Source organism: Lynx canadensis, chromosome B4 (genome assembly GCF_007474595.2).
Source record: "Lynx canadensis isolate LIC74 chromosome B4, mLynCan4.pri.v2, whole genome shotgun sequence".
NCBI lineage: Eukaryota > Metazoa > Chordata > Mammalia > Carnivora > Felidae > Lynx > Lynx canadensis.
Genome location: NC_044309.1, coordinates 25,776,151 through 25,793,748, shown reverse-complemented (window position 1 = coordinate 25,793,748; position 17,598 = coordinate 25,776,151). Strand labels below are relative to the sequence as shown.

Below are 17,598 nucleotides of genomic sequence, written 5' to 3'. Positions count from 1 at the left end.
CTTTTTACAAGTGGTCCTTTGTTTGCATGCAAAAGACCATTCCTTAAGATGAAGTGCTGGGATTTGCCCTCATTGCAATAAATCAGAAGGTGATCTGGCTGATAGGATTTTTTTTAGTTATACTCTCAGCCAAGATCCCGGGCTGGGACCTGGGCTACCAAGGGCCTAAAAAGAGGAGCAGTGATTGATCGTCTGTTTTCTTTCATGCTGACTTTTCCTTAATCACTGGAAAGTGGCAAGATAGATTCTCATTTGTCACACATGGAGCTACACAGTGCTCTTACTAAATGCTCTCTCTGTCCATGTGATCTCCCTTGCAGCTGGCCGAAGAGCTTCAGAACAAGCCATTAAACAGTGAGATCAGAGAGCTGTTGAAACTGCTGTCAAAACCCAATGTGAAGGTGAGGACATGTAATAAATATCTTCCAGAAGAGCCACTTTCTGAGACTTCAGATGAATTTTGTTTCGAGCATCAATTTTCAGTAAATATCTTTTCAAATGGTGCCCAGCATTTTAATAACCTAAATTCCATTAAGGACAAAGAGTTGAGCTTTTGATGATAATGTGACCAACTACAAAATACTTTAATTGGGAAGCTCAGGGTTTAAGTTGGTGAATGTAATGTCACTTCAAGGTCAATTTCTCATTAAATGAAGGTAAGAGTACTGAATACAGAGCCTATTAGTGGTTTTGTTCAGGTTCATTTTACTTGGCTACTTGATGGTATTCCAGTATATTTGACAACAATGTCTATTTTCCTATAGGATCATTTTCGCTTTCCTCTTCCCTCCCTTCCCTGTCGTCCCCATCTCCTCTCTCTCTCCTGATTCATGTTTTAATATATGCTACCACCTTACAGAGCAGAGCAGTTTTCCAGTATAAAATATTAGGAAAATATTGGTAGGCAGATTTCAGTTCTCCCTACCATTTTTTAATTGAAGAATAATTGACATAACAATATTGTATTAGTTTTAGGTGTACAACATCATGTTCTGATATTTATATATATTATAAAATGGTCACTGTAATTAGTCTAGTTACCATCTGTCATGATACAAAATTGCTACATTATTATTGACTGTATTCCCCCTGTGGTCTACGACATTCCTGCATCTTGCTAGTTTATAACTGGAAGATCATACCTCTGAATCTCCTTTATGTATTTCACCCCTTCCCTGCCATTTTCTTTCCAGCCATATCAGTTATCTTTCCGTCAAGGGTGGTTGGTCAACAGAAGTCATTTAAAAATCTTCCTGTTAATTCGAAGGTCATTAATGCACTAAATCCCATAACGTGTACATTTTGGACTTGATACTCCTGCAATTACATGTGAAGTATTTTTCCATGAGTGAAAATTACATATGGACAATGTGATTAGAATGACAATTTCTATTATCTATCTATTGTTTGTCTTACGACAGTTTCTATTAAGCATACGTAGGCTGTCAAATGAATATTTCTGCATAGATACCAAAATTGGTTTTTGCCTTCCTTGAAAAATCTCCTGTGGAACTGTGCTATAATGGTCTTAAATTGGTAGTCAAAAAAGATAGTATTAAATAAAAGATGAAGCAAAAACATGCACAAGCCATAATTCCTAATCCCTGTAAGTAAAATAAATACATGAACATATTGTTAAAAATAAATGGACCCTGATTAGTAATTTGGAGTCATTGACTTGTACTGGTACAGAGGAGATTGAATTTTAGTTCTGAAAGAATAAGGAAATTAAAGACACAGTGTTCAGAAAGGTGAAGAGCTCAGAGTAAGAGATTCATAGGTAGACAGTTTTCTGAAAATGTCTTCATTTGGTCTCAGAGTACACATGAGAATTTAATATTGAACCAGAAAATGGTGAGGTTAGCAATGGAAGGCTTGTTAAACTCCTACTTGAGAGTGTTGTCTTGGTTTGAGTATTAGAAATCAAAGAAGAATGTTTCTGACAAAAACCAACAACATGATTTGATATTCAAGAGTGTTTGGAATGGAATAGTTAATAAAATACTATACTGGATGGAAACTGGTATTTGCCTTGAGAGGGAGGTATGATTTTAGATGGTATTCAGCACCATTGGCTACAGCCTTATAATTGGATATTGAAACTTTGTTATGGTGAAAATATTTTAGATGAAGACTTTTAAAACTTTTTGTAATTATATAGCCATGTGGTAAAAGAATGGGTGGGAAGTCAGATTGAAAGGTGTATTTTCGGGAAGTTATGTGTAGGAAGTGGGTAAGATTGCAGACACATGACGTCACGATTGACAGTGACAATTTCTAGTTAGCCAGTCTTGGGAAAAAATCTTCCGTCCCATTTTGACCTAACATTTAACATTGATTTCTTTGAAATCATTTATATTAACTACCATCAATTTGAATTTCACTTTCTATAGGTAATTACTGTAAGAAGTCGTTTAGTAAACTAAAATATTTGCTTGTCTTTTTTTCAAAGCAGAAGCAAGGTACAGTAGAATATGACAGGTGTCCATGAATTATAAGTTGAACAGACAGTTTTAAATATGAAAAATGTAACTCCCAGATGTTAATTTGAATACTGTTTTTAATTTTTTAGTGGTTAAGAGAAATAATTATTTGCTAGTTAAAGATGGCTGTTCCATTTAAAATACTTAGTGCACAGTAGTGAAAAGAAGCCTGAGGTGTACCTCCAAAGCAATAATGATGTTTATAAACAGACGTGGATATATACAACCAAATATATAGCCACTATGAGAAGGATACTACGTGTGTCCTACAGATCTGCCAGCTCTTTTTTGAAAAGTTTTAAAACTTTCTCTGATTATTTATAATGTTGCCAGAGTCAGATCTTCATTCATTCGTTCTCAAATGTCCCATGCCTACTCTGTGCCAAGCCCTGTAGATAGAACTTGCAGAAGGTACATGAAGGCTAATGCAGCTGACAGGAGAAATGTTGGGTAAAAGGATGCGTAGAAATACTGTGGAACACAGAGGAGAGGGGTGGTAAATCTAAATTTGGGAAGTGGGGAAGGGGCTCAAGAGAACTTTGCAGAGGAAGTGACGTAGAAGTTGAGCCCTGAAGATTGGCTTCGAGGTCACCAAAAAAAGGAAAAGGAGTGAGAGATGAGTCGGGGGGGGATGTGAAAACCGATGTTTTAAATAAGGTGAATAGTGTATGAAATCCCATCAAGTAACTTGTCAAGTTTGAAGACACAAAATAAGTTCAGTGTGGTTGAGCAGTAGCTTGTGGCAGAGGGGAGGGGTCGGGAGTTCAGAGCTAGACAGGGGATCTTTTGAGTGGCAGGGGGCGGTGGGGGGGGCATATATGTCCTGGTTTGCCCAGGAAGTCTGGTTTGTGCCTGTGGTCCCAGCATGATTATTAATAGCCTCCTTCCCATTCTTTTGTTTCTGTCTTTAGATGATAAATTAACATGGCCACCCTTACTGTGAGCATCTTAAAAAGTTTGGGTGTCATCCTAAGAGCAGTTGGAAAGCCACTGAGAGGATTTAAACAGGCAGGCGACACAGTCGCTTTCGTGGACAGGTTCTCAGAGTGGAAGGGGGTGGTAGGGTGGGAGAAGTGGAATGCTGAATGGAGGAAGGCCAGCCGCGAGCCTGAGGAAGTAATCCAGGTGAAGCTCGATTATGGCCTTAGTGAAGGATGTGAGGGGATGGCAGTGGGGGATGGGTGGAACTGGATGTAGCTTCAGTACGTGGTATTGGCACAACTGGTTGATTATTGGGGGGAAAATATATATATATCTAATGTGTATTATATATAATGTAATACATAGTGAATTCCAACTAAAGATTTGAGTATAAAAATTTGGACCATAATCATGGGATCAAGAAGAAACCTTAATAACCTCAGGAACAGAGGGACAGATAGACACCCACACACAGGAAAAGTACAAAAGAAAATCCATGAATGAGGTTAGAAGAAATTGTTTATTTATTTATGTAAATAATTTACATTGGTCTTTAATAAGGTGTGATAACTTATTACTTTGACTCTAATTTTCCTTTTTACAAGGGACTTGATGGAGACTTAAAAACAGGACATTTTTTGAGACTATGTACTTGCATTTCTAATTCAAACCGTGAAGAAAGGAGAAGTTCCTATTTCCATTGCTCCGTTAGTGCAGATGAGCATCATGCCGTATGTTTAGTGACTTTTTGTTTTGTCCGTGAACTGTGTGACCTTTCAGGAATAGCTCCTGTCCACTGGCTGCATTAATTTTCCTTTTTTGCATGCAGAAATATTACATACATATTTTCCCATTATAAATAGAGTGCACTACTTTTTGTTCTGTGCACTTTTAACATTTTGATATTTTGTGGACTTCTGTTTGGAGTAACAGTTATCTAACTTCTCTCTTAGAGGTGGATATTTCTGTTTTTTGTTTTTTGTTTTTTGTTTTTTTTGCTATTTAAACAGCACTATAATGCACATCTCTTGTATATTTCAGAATTTTATTGGGGATATAAATTGTTGGGTTAAAACGTGTGTATATTTGAAATTTCAGTAGTGATTGCCAGTTGTCCTTAGCAATGACCTGGACAGGTCCTCCCAGTGTACATTGCCGGCCTCACACGTGAGAAGGTCCTTTGCTCCATGCCCTTGCAAGCCCTGTGCAATTAATGTTCTTTTTCATTTTTGCTAATTGATCACCACTGGAATATATGTCAGTACTTTTCCTGTACAGCTTGTTGCCCTGGAGTCTCCAATAGTTAGGAAATGACTTGTCATTTTGTAACAGTTGTCTCACATGAAGGCTGTCGAAGATGTAAAGATTATACCCAGTCTTGAAATCTCTGAATCAGTCAGTTGCCATATACGAACAATAAATAATAATTACTCTTATTACTCAGTAGTGGTTACAAGATACAGTCTTACTGTCCAAATCTTAAAGTAACGAAGCATCAAAGAAACAACAGATGGTGAGAACAGGGAAGTGGTATAGTGAATAGCACAAGGCCTCAGTAGAAGTGATAGGATGTGGGAGCTTCCTGTGGTGATGGGGTGGGCAAGAGCAATAGTGGTGGCCTTTGGGGGCACTCCTCTGAAGGGATATGGATCTCTATGGCGACTTTTTTTCCCGGGAGGCAGAGAGTCATTAATAAATAAGATCCACTCCTAGGCATTGCATGGCCACATTATAGGCAAATCCACCTCTCCAAGTCCTCATTCAGAGACTCATTTTTTGATAAAACAGTGAAGTGACATCATCGCTAGAGCATGGTATTATAATTTAGGGAAGTTGGGGGAAATTTGGTGGGTTTTAAAAAGGCAATAAAATAAGAAGATTTGTTGAAATTTTTAGCTTTCCAAAACATGTCCTTACCAGAAATTACTCATTGCCTGAGCATGTAGAATGGATGAGACTTCATTAAAGCATGCAAAAGGGACAAGTTAAGCTTCCTTCTGGAGGAATAAATCAGTGTTACTCATTCTTATGAGTTAGACACTTAATTCTGTGGACCTGACAGGTACTTTGAACGTACAATTGACTCCAGGGGGTCCAAAGCAGTGAGAGCCTGTGTGCCTGATGGGTTAGAAGGCCTAGTGTTCAATTTCCTGCATATTCTTCTGAACAACAGGTAAACCCATCAGTTGTGATTGGGTGATTATGGCATATGGAAATACAATTTTCTTATTTAGGTGTGTTGCCTTTCAAAAGGACAATCTGTATATTGAAGAATAAAGTCACCACAGTTAAAAAACAGGAAAATAGAATACAAAGTTACTTTTAGTTCAGAATAAAAATGTTGGCTAACCAAAAATACTTGTAAAGCAAAGCTATTAAAAATTAGGAACTTAGTATTTGTAAATCTTGGAATCCAGACATGGAGATGAAAAGCTTAAGAGGAAAAAATACATAGCTGGTGTTACTAATATTGCCTATCAACCATAATAATCATTTTATTTTAGAAGATGTTTATTAGTGATCTCTATTAGTCTTAATTATGTGCAGGATAGTTACCATAGATACCCAGATAATGGACATTTCTGATGTTCTTCATTCACCTCTTTATAAACCCATATTCCCATCTACTGTCATTCCTATCTTCCTGTCTGAAAGACTTCCTGTACCATTTCTTGTAATGCAGGTCTTCTGGTGATACATTCCTTCAGCCTCTGTATGTGTTTAAAAACTCTTCAGTATCTCTTCTTTTCTCAAAGATATTTTTGCTAGGTATAGAATTTTCGGTTGGCGGTTTCTGAGTATTTTAAAGATGTTGCTCTTTTATCTTGTGGCTCACGTTTCTGAAGTGTGTTGTCATTATTATCTTTTTTCTCTTGGCTGATTTTAAGATTTTTTTTCTTTCTCACTGGTTTTAAGCAATACAGTGTTATTTTTTTTATGCTTTTTGTGCTTAGATACAGATAGAGGCTTTTTTTTTTACCCCATCACATTTGGAATATTTTCTACCATATTTCTTTAGATATTTTTTTAGCACTTCTCCTTTCTTTGGAGATGCCAGTTAGGTGTATATAAGTTGTCCCATGGCTCAATAATGTTCCGTTCATAATTTTTCACTATGTCTTCTCTTTGTGTTGTTTCATTTTTGATAGTTGATAAATTGCTTTAACTGCAAGTGTTAATCTCATTCACTGTACTTTTTTAAAGTACATACATTGTATCTTTTATCTCTAGAAGTTTGATTTTAATCTTTCTTGTATATTGCAAGTCTCAGTTTTCAGTCTTCCATCTAACTTTTTAAGCATTTGGAATACAGTGATAGTAATTGTTTTCCTATCCTTGTCTGAAGTCTATTTGTGTAATTTCAGGATTTGGTTCCATTTAACTCTATCATCTGTGTAATTTTCAGGGTTTAGTTCTATAGCATTGTTTTTCTTCATTATAAGTAGTATTTCCTTCTGTCTTCATATGCCTGATAACTTTTGTTAGTAATTGATTGACTCCCAGTCAGTATGAGTTTTACTTTGTTTGATGCTGAATGTTTTTATACTTTTATAGATAATATTCTTGAGGGTTTTTTTTCTGTTATATAATTAAGTTACTTGGGAACATGTTGATTCTTCAGAGTCTTGCTTTTTAAGCTTTGTTGGGTGAGATCTTAGCTGTGTTTAATTTTGGGCTATTTACCACTATTAAGACAGTATTCCTCTCTTCACTATCCTCAGTGCCCTGCATATGCCAAGCCTTTTTCCTCTGATGGAAACAGGAGTTCTTCCTGCCCTGTGTGAGCTTTGCCAGTTGTTCTCTGCAAGGCAGAGTTTTTTAAACTTGGAACTATTGACATTTGGGGGCAGAAAATTATTGGGGGAAGGGATGGCAGGAGAGGGCAGGGGACCATCCTGTGTGCTGTCAGATGTTTAGGTGCATCCCTGACCTCTGTGCACTAGATGGCAGTAGCATCCCCCACACTGAGACAACCCAAAATGTCTCCAGACATTACCAAGTGGCTACTGGGGAGTAAAATTGTTCTCTAGTGATAACCACTGCTCTAATCCTTTCTGGTAGTTTTTTGTTGTTTTGTTTTGTTTTGTTTTGTTTTTGTTGGTTTGTTTTTTTGTATGTATGCTTTGGCCAAGGATTCAGGGGGTACCTACTGAAGATCTCCGGAGCCCTGTGTCCATCCCGCTGTCTTCTCTTTCATACTCTTGAGACCCTGAGAACTTTAGTCTCTCATCCTCCCAGTGTTCCCAGCTTTGTTGTCTCAACTTAAGAAGACCAGTGGGTTCTACCCAGGGCCTTCTTCCCCAACACAGCCAGCAAACTGTGGGCTTAAGAGGCTCACATTTGTTTCCTGTCTTCCGGTGATCACTGTCCTTCATTGTTTGGGTCCAGTGTTTTCCAAAACCATTGTTTTATCTTTTTTTTTTTTTAAGTTTTCTGTTTTTTAGTTATTTTCTAGTGGAGTTCTTAATAACTTCAACTTGGCTCTCATCCTCATTCTTGAACGATGCTTTTCCTAAATACACAATTTTGGGCTGGCTGTTATTTTTTCTAAGCATTTTCCAGATATTTTAACTGGCTTCTAGTTTCCACTGTTGCCAATCAGTCATCTCTCAGTCATTTTGTTTGTGTTTCCTTTCTGATGTTCTTCAGGTCTTCTCTCTTCAGTCTTTGCTGTGCTGTAGTTTCACTATGATGTATCGAATCTTGCATTTCTTTTTATTGTTCCTGCTTCCTGATAGATACATTGGGTCTCCTGACTCTTCAGACTCCATCTCTCATTACTTGTCAAAAATTTCAGCCATTGTCTCTTCAGATATTTCTTCATCTTGATGCTGTTTATACTTTTACTTTGAAACTCAGGTCAGATGCAAAAAGCACCAGCCTCCAAGGAAAAAACATTAATTAGGCTCGTTAAAATTTGGATTCCTTGTTAGTCAAAAAACCCTAACAAGAAAGGGAAAGGGAAGCTACCAAACATGAGAATACATTTGCCACATATGTAACCAACAAAGGCTTGGGTCCAGTATGTTATAAAGAATTCTTACAAAACAGTAAGAAAAAGACAGATGGAATAGAAAAATGTGTGAGGATCTTGAACAGGCATCTTACAAAAACAGATTTCATTAGTTTTAAGAAAAATGGAATTCCAACCATAAGAAGATACCATTATGCATCCAGAATGGCGAGACTGAAATTACTAATGTAAAATGTTGGGGATCATTTGATACAACTAGAACTCACTTAAGCTGTTGGTAAGAGTACAGTTGGGACAAGCACTTTGAAAAACTGTCTCTTATCTGGTAATGTTGAATATACTTAGAACCCATGACCCAGACTTTTCTTTCTCAAATATACTTGACCTTTGAACAATGCAGGGACTAGGGTCACTGACTCCCTACATGTTAGAAATTTGTGAACTCGTGTGTAACTTTTGACTCCCCAGAATTTAACTACTGATAGCCAACTGTTGCTTAGAAGCCTTACCAACAGCAAAATATTTTGTGTGTTATATGTATTATATACTGTATTCTTCCAATAAACTAGAGAAAAGAAAATGTTAAGAAAATTATGAGGAAAATAAAATACATTTATAATACTGTATTTATCAAAAAATATCCACATGTAAATGGACCCATGTGATTCAAACCGATGTTGTTCAAGGGCAAGCTATGCTTAACCCATATTGTGTGTGTGTGTTTGTGTGCGTGTGTGCACACATGTGCATGCATCAAAAGATAGGAAATATTAATAGTAGCACTATTTATAATAGCCAAGAACTGAAATCATTCTAAATGTCCCCCGAAGGCATAGAAAATGTGAAATATACATACTTGGAAAAATGGACCATAGGTGAATGCACCTGGACCATTGAGAGGCTATTGCAGTTCTCCAGGTAAAACACAATGACATCAATGAGCTAGATCAGGTATCCCCCAACTTTTCCTATAAAAACGGTCTCTTGCTTCCACTCAGTTTTTGTTCTTGTAACATGACAGCAGCTATAAACAATACATAAATGAATGAAGAACATGTCACAGTAACATTTCATTTACAAAAACAGATGGCATAGTTTGCCAGTGTCTGCTCTAAGAGCTGAGAGAATAGAACACATTTTAGGATATATTTTGCAAGTAGATTTAACAGAATATAGATTGGGTGTTGAGGAGTGTAGGGTGGAGGAGAGATTTGTTTCAAGGATGATTTCTAGGCTTACTGGCTAGAGTAATTTATGGATTGTGGTGGTGGTGATAGAGAACAAGTTCGTTAAAAGTCTAAAACCCACTCTCCTAAAATAGTAGTGACATGTCAAGATTTGAGTGTTTTTCTGGTCTTTGGTCCAGAATGACAATGTGACTGTATTTTGTGGAGTTTTAGCCACCATGACAGTAATGCCTAGGAAAACTTTTATTTTATTCTTTAAAAAAATTTTTTTTTAACATTTATTCATTTTTGAGAGTGAGAGAGACAGACCGTGAGCAGGGGAGGGTCAGAGAGAGAGGGAAACACAGAATCCGAAGGAGGCTCCAGGCTCTGAGCTGCCAGCACAGGGCCCGACGCGGGGCTCGAACTCACGCACCGCGAGATCATGACCTGAGCCGAAGTCGGACACTTAACCAACTGAGCCACCCAGGCACCCCTATGTTATTCTTTTATACACATATTAGTTAACCTGTTACACAACAAATGAAAAGGTGAGAAAACAGGAGAAGAATGAAAGTAAATTGCATTGGTCAGTTCCTTTTGTGTTTGCTGCTAACAGTAGGAAGGGAAAAATACAGTTTTCTCAGACTCCTACTGGCTCATTGACAATGTACCTGTGGCCTCATTTTCTCCCTCCTAGCCAAAGTACTAAGCCCCCACCCCTGTCCCCAGCTGCCACCCTTATAAGGATGAACCAGAGAATATACAGGTGAGAGTACTTTTTAAAAAAAAATTTTTTTTAACGTTTATTCATATTTGAGAGACAGAGAGAGACAGAGCATGGCGGGGAAGGGGCAGAGAGGGGGAGACACAGAATCTGAAACAGGCTCCAGGCTCTGAGCTGTCAGCACAGAGCCCGACGCGGGGCTCGAACTCACAGACTGTGAGATCATGACCTGAGCTGAAGTCGGATGCTCAACCGACTGAGCCCCCCAGGCGCCCCAGGTGAGAGTACTTTGATGCTGATCTTGTCCTCCATGAGGGTAGGCAGCTAAGCAGAGCTGCTGTTGGCTGCTGTATGTACTCCCGTTCCTAAGATGCTCTTTTTCAAGTGGTTGCCTATGACCATTGTTATGTCAACACTGTAACCCCAGTTTGATTTTCTTTATAGCTTGATGTGTTTGGGATTTTAAATTTGATTGATTTTTCCCCCCAAATTCTGACTTTGATAGGCTTTGCTCTCTGTACACGATACTGTGGCTCAGAAGAATTACGATCCGGTATTACCTCCTATGCCTGATGATATCGATGATGAGGAAGATTCCGTAAAAATCATTCGTCTGGTCAAAAATAGAGAACCGCTGGTGAGTTTTGGTATACGGTTTATGCTCAGACATGAGTAGGTACCATGATAAAACCAAATCTGATGGGGCCACACCATTTATTCCTCTCTTTAAAACATAATTTCTCTGCGTTTTTAAGCTTTAAAATAAATAGAGCATACATGTCTAAAAAACAGTATTTAGAAAAATGAAAAAAAAAAGCCACATAAAACGGCAGCATTTTATTGGTTAGAGCAATAATTTGTAAAATGTGATGTTGACCTTTATAAAAGAAAGCATACCATGAGCCAGTCACAGCTGATTTAAGACTAAACGGTGCAACTAAAAATAATTGCTCTGGCTTTTCTAGAAAGCTGATTTATTTTAAAGTAAAGGAGAAATTAATCAAATGTCTTTTATTTCAAAATGTTAATGTAGGGGCGCCTGGGTGGCTCAGTCGGTTAAGGGTCTGACTTTGGCTCAGGTCCTCATCTCACAGTTTGTGAGTTTGAGCCCCGCGTTGGGCTCTCTGCTGTCAGCGCAAATCCCACTTTGGATCCTCTGTCCCTCTCTCTCTCTGGCCCTCCCTCACTCTCTCTCTCTCTCTCAAAAATAAAACATAGAAAACTGTAAATGTACCTATTTATTTTAGCACCGGAATTTATACAATGTCAAATTGCATCAAGGGGTCTGTGGTGAGCAGAATGGTGTTCCCCACCATGCCCAATGATGTCATGTACTAATCTCCAGAACCCGTGAAATACTACTTTAAATAGCAGAGGGACTAGTCAAGATTTGGTAAGGATTGTGAGATGGGAAGATTATCCTGGGTTATCTGGTGGGCCCCTTGTCATCACAAAGGTTTTTACTGAAGTGGGAAGGGCAGCACATCAGAATTACAAAAAGGAGACGTGATGATAAAAGCAAAGGTTGGTGTGATGTTGCCATGAGCCACGGAATGCCAGAAGCTTCTGGAAACTGGAAAAGGGGAGGATCAGATTCTCTCCTAGATCCTCCAGGGGGAACACAGCCTTGCTGACACCTTGACTTTAGCTCCAGGACCCTCATTTTGGCCCTCCTGTCTCCAGAACTGTAAGGTAACAAATCTGTGTCACAAAATTTGTGTGGCACATTTGTCATGGCAGCAGTAGGATAGTACAGAGTGTCTCCATATTTTGCTGAAACTGCATTCAGAAGAAAAATAAATTCCACTGTCTAGCAGTTGATTTTAAATGTGTTGGGGCCCATTTTTTTCCTAATTGAGACATTTTGGTATTCTTAAAGCAAATAGCAGGGGATAATGCAATACTTGCTGGGCACTGTGTGAAGTACTTTGCATATGTTACATTTATCCTCATAGTTGGTATGTTTTTTTCCATTTTTATAGACTAGGAAACGGATACGCAAAGAAGTGAAGGAACTTACTTATTACAGCTAATGAGTGGTAGAATGGAGGTCCGGGCCCTTTACCTGGAAATACTAGTTTTTTTCTTCTACACCATATTGTGTCTGTCTACTTTTCCCTTATAGGTTTTTTTCATGTTCTTGTTTTGTTTAAGGGCAACTTTGGTACATTGATAACTGCACTGGATACTCCTACCCAGAAAAAACACACAGATAGATTTGATGTGATACAAAGGAATTTATTGAGACCCTGATGCCCACCCATGGATGTCCTCGGGCTCCCTGTATTCCTGGTTAAGATTATTTAATGTAGATTATAAGTTTGTGCCTTTAATATGTGGTTTATAACTCTGTAATGTCTCTTGGTATTTATTAAATAGAAGGTGATATACTTAGCAAGGATAGATGGCATGCATTTTGGATGTAGAAAGATCTTTCTCAGGGTCTATCACCATACAGTGACTAATTCTTGGTGGCTTCTGTGCATCCCTCGATAAATACATTTTTTTGTTTTGTTTTGACAACTTCAGGCACTTGGATAACCGAAAGGCTGACCATCTTGAGGAGTTCAGGAATTCATTAGGAATAATTTCTTTGATCAGTTGTAGTTTTCCCAGGGGCAGTGGCTTTTGGTGTGTTGGCTTCGTGGGCTAACATTTAAAGCACCACCAGCAATGTTTATGTCCTGAGCCTCTCTTGATCAAAGAACATCTTCAAAATGTTTGTCAAAGCAATTAGGCATGCACTGCACTGAGATTTTTTAAGTTTTAACTGGACCTGCTGCAAATTAGTTTCAATTTAAAAAGCAGTCGCGAATGAAGTATAGAAAATAACCTACAGTTGTGTTATCATCCTTTGTTACTGAGTATATCACATGCTTTATAGCTAGTAAGCATGTCACAGCTTAAATAATTAGATCTAACTTTGACATCATCATCCTTTGTTAGCTCTCTTTTGTCCAAGTTTATATAATATAGAATATTTAAGAGGAGAATCTGAACTGGGGTAAATGGCAAGTTAGAGTTGATCAGACCAGGCAAATTTTTACATACACAGTGCAAGAGAAGAGAGGGAGTACAAAATACCCACAACGTTGTTACTTAGGTGAGGAGAAGTACCATGCATTCAGGTAGCAAGAATAGAAGGAAATGCATGGGAGTAAAAATTTCAAGTTTCCTTATGATTATTTGGAGCCTGTGGGGCTCGGCATGTGCTAGGAAGAGGCTAGAGATTTAGGAAAGGGAACCAGGTAAATTTAAAAATTGGTTGAATTGTTAATTTGTTTAAAAATTATTTTTCTTAAGCATGAGGATGTTTTCCAGATTTGTAACATTTGTATATGCAGGGGCTATCTTCAGCATTTCTTGGAATTGTTCAGTTCCTTATTCATGTACCATGGTTTAATTTGACAACTTTGTACTACACTTGAAAACAACTTTCCTTTCTACTTCCTCTCAAATGTGGGGTGTTTAAAAATTTTAATGCTGTTTCATTTGGATCCACAATTTTTATTCTGCTCTTTGCCTATTTTACATGAATTAAAAGTTGTCATATTCATTTCTCCATTATTTAAAAGTAAATTAATAAAAGTTTTTCCCCCTAAATATACGCAGTTATCTTCTCTAAACTAGGTTTATGTTTTATATTATTTTTCATGTTTAAGGCAATCTAAAGCAATTTCAAGTACTTTGAAGTTATTTTACTTTAAAAAATTACTTTAGTCACTTGTCCTTTGTCTTCCTTCTGAGCCACAATTGTGTGTTTCTTGTTCAAGGAGCTGTGTTAAAAAAAAATAATAATAAAAAAACTTCATATAGACAACAACATCTACCTGGGACGAAGAAATTCCCAAATTATTTGTTAGGATTTCTGAGAAGAGTACTAAGATTTCAGATGTCATTTCAACCTTGGAATATGAAATCAAGGGAGGAGAATTACTTATCTTGAACTTTATTTCATCCAAATGATAATGAGTGTATTAGTTTTAGTTTGACAGTTATTATAAAGGTAAAGTAGGATTCTTGGGTGAATACATTTAAGGTTTAAAAAATGTACTACTCAGAAAAGTAGGAAATGGTTATTTTCAACAAACTTGTCATTTTACATTTGTCAAATGTCATTTGTCAGTTTGGAGAGGTTCTTGGAAAAGCCACAACTACCAAAGGGGTAGAAAGTGGGGGAGAAGCGGAAGCCGAGAGAAGATTGAATCTAAGGCATCCTTAGGAGAATGAATCCAAGTGGTAAGAATGTGAAATAGTTAAGATGCGAGAAGCAATGCTGAAGTTAAATTCTAGTGATTGGATGGTCAGGAAATTTTTGGCAAATGATTCAAGAGTAAAGGCTATAAGATTTAACAATGAAGGGGTTAGTTTATCCATATGATTTAAGAGTTTACTTTTGTCTGTTAGATTGAGGTATAATGTGGTGAAATAAACACCAGGCTTGGATTAGAGAACCTAAGTGGGAGGTAGTCTGGTGTCCCTTCTTTGCTCTATGTCCTTGCAGGACCAAGTCAGTTAATCTCACAGGCTGAGGCTTCTTGTTTGAAAATCAGGAGATCTGCCTCTTAAAGAGTGTTTTGAATGTCAACTAGCATATAATGTACTTGAAATGCTTTGTATGCTTTATGCATTATGCAAGCCCTATATAAATGTTGTATAGAATGGTACATAGAAGCTCTCGATGATGGTTGTTGGAGAGGACCATTTCCGGGGAAAAGAGGCAGTGAGCACAGATCATGTAGGTGTTTGCAATGGAAAGGTGAGACGGTGATAGTTTAAGGCGAGGGATGGATAAATGAATTGAGAGGAGAGAAAAACAATGGTCAGGATGCAGGGAGCAGAGCTATCCTCCCTCCCCATGAATTTGGAACAATTTGTATCTGTTTTATGCAGAAATAATAATAAATATTATTTTTTAGGCACTCTTTAAGAAAGTGACCTTCACTTAGTGAGTGAGTGGGTTATGATCTTAATTTTCAGTTTCTTGTATGGGTTGTCCTTCTTGCTTCTTTTAGAACAGTGCTGCTCCAACTTTGGTATCCTAAGAATTACCTGAGGTGCTTACTTAAAATGCAAACTTCACCACCTCTACCCCCAGAGAGTCTGCATCAGTAGGTTTCAGGTGGGACCTGGGAATCTAGATTTTTTAAATGTCTCAGATGTTCTTGATGCAAATGTTTGGTAGGTGATGCTTGAAACCACTTTGACTTCAAAGGTTCAACCTGGAATCAACAGCGCTACCTGCTTAAGGAGGTCTTAGAATATTGGCAGTATTGTAGGACATGCATTTTTTATGGAGACATCATGATAGCATGGGCTCATCAGGTCCTCTTTTATAAACCATTTTACAGCAGTAGCAAGACAAACGTAACCAGAATTTTAACTTCTCAATCTAACCCGAAGTTCTCTATACTCTATTTTTTGGGTCAAAATCACATAGAATAAATTCAAAATAATTATATAAGAAAATATGTAAGTACTAAAACATTAGCTACAACTTTATTTTCCTTGTGCTATCTGTGCCATAGGACTGTAGACTTTTGTACAAAATGGCATGTAACGTGTTCTATTTTATTGGGTTTTGATCTTCTTTTCACGCAAGTACGTTCCATTAAGAATACCTCAAAGAATTGTGGTAATAGGAGTTTGGAAAGAAAGATGGAAGCAGAAATCTTCAAGAATGAAGGGATCAAAACGAAGGTTGAGTCAAGGGCTAGCATCATGTAGAAAGTGGGAGATCATTTCTCAGGGTCCATAGTTCACCCTCCGGGGATAGGTAGAATCAGCAGGTAGCAGGCACCCCTGTTTCAAGGTTTGTATCTGTAACAGAGTAACCCTTCAGTGTGGCAGTGCTATTCTTTACACATTCTAGAAGTGATTTCATCCAGCCCCTGGCTTTAAAAATCATCTGTGTGTCAGTGACTCCCAAGTCGATTTTTCTTCCAGATCTTTTTTTCTGAGCTTTAAATCTGTATGTCCATCTGTGTACTTGATATCTCCACTGGAATGTCGAATAGACATCTCTGTCTTCACGTGTCCAAAAGTAAACTGATCTTTGTCCCCAAATTCATTCCCCTCCTAGGATTCCTCCTCTCAGTTGATTACAATCCCATCTTCCTAATTGCTCCGCCAAAAACCAGAGTCAGTCTTTGATACCTTTCTTCTTTCATGTACCCTTTCCAGTCCATTGGGAATCCTTTTGGCTGTACCAATAATATATCCAGACTATTCATCACTTCACCTCCTGCCAGTCAGATCCAAGCCTCCTTCATCTTTTCCCCGGATTAGTTTAACAACCCCCTATTTGTTTCCTTGCTTTAGCCCTTGCATTCCTGCACTCTTTTCTTAACACAGTAGGTGGAGTGAACCTTTTAGATTATGACACTCACTCACGCTGTTCAGCTTCTCCTTGTTTCTTTCAGAATAAAATCCAGAGCCCCCACGATATAATCTACAAAGTTCTACATGATCTGGCTCCCTGATGCCATCTACTCTCGCTTCCTACTGCTTCTCCCCTTTTACCTTACTCCAGCCACATTGGCTTTTTTGCTCTTCCTTGATCACTGCATTCCATTTACAGCCTCATCCTAGCACTTCTGTACTGTTTTCATCTATTCTTTCTCTTTGGCTAACTCCTTCGTTTCCTTTTTATCTTTCTTCACTCAGATTTCATCTTCTCATTGAAGCCTGTGTCTTTACATTGTCTTCCCTGCCGCTCTCATACCCACAGTAGTAGCCACTTTCTAACATACTGTATGTCTAATTATTTCATCGTTTGTTTATTGTCTTTCTTTCTTATTAGATGTAAGTTCCATGAGGGGGCAGAAATGCTTAGTTTTTTTCACCAATACATTACATGCCCTTAGAACCTGGCACAGAGTAGGCTCTCAGTAAACATTTGTCAGCTTCATTGAATCACGGAATAAGTCACAAGGACTAGCATTAAGCACAACAAACTGGATGGTCCTATATTGAAAAATAGTATAATTCATAGTGAAGCAAGAGGCTTACTCCAATTACCTAATTCTGTGTTACAAACCACCCCCAAATTTTGTGGCTATACAACATTATATATCATAGTTTTAGAGGTTGATAGGCTCAGTTGGGTGGTTCTTAAGTAGAGTCCCTCATATGTTCAGTTAGGTGGTGGCTAAGGCTGGGGTCATCTGTGAACTTCATTCCTATGACTGATGCCTGGATTGGGATGGCCGGAAAAATGGGGGCTGATCAGACATCTCTTTCCAGATGACCTCTCCACTTGGCTGGGTGGGCCTCCTCACAGCATGGCAGTAATCATTTCTTACATGGTGTCTGACTTCCCACAGA

The 17,598-nt window shown here is 38.0% G+C and overlaps 1 protein-coding gene across 5 annotated transcripts in view; it reads left to right on the top strand.

Annotated features, from left to right (window-relative positions):
• MPP7 (membrane palmitoylated protein 7) overlaps positions 1-17,598 on the top strand; it is a 294,359-nt gene that overhangs the window by 175,892 nt on the left and 100,869 nt on the right. For all 5 annotated transcript variants that reach the window (XM_032593849.1, XM_030321167.2, XM_032593848.1 and 2 more), the window contains 2 exons: positions 321-401; positions 10,778-10,909. In XM_032593849.1, coding sequence (XP_032449740.1) covers positions 321-401; positions 10,778-10,909 — 213 coding nt within the window. The remainder of the gene's footprint in view (positions 1-320; positions 402-10,777; positions 10,910-17,598) is intronic.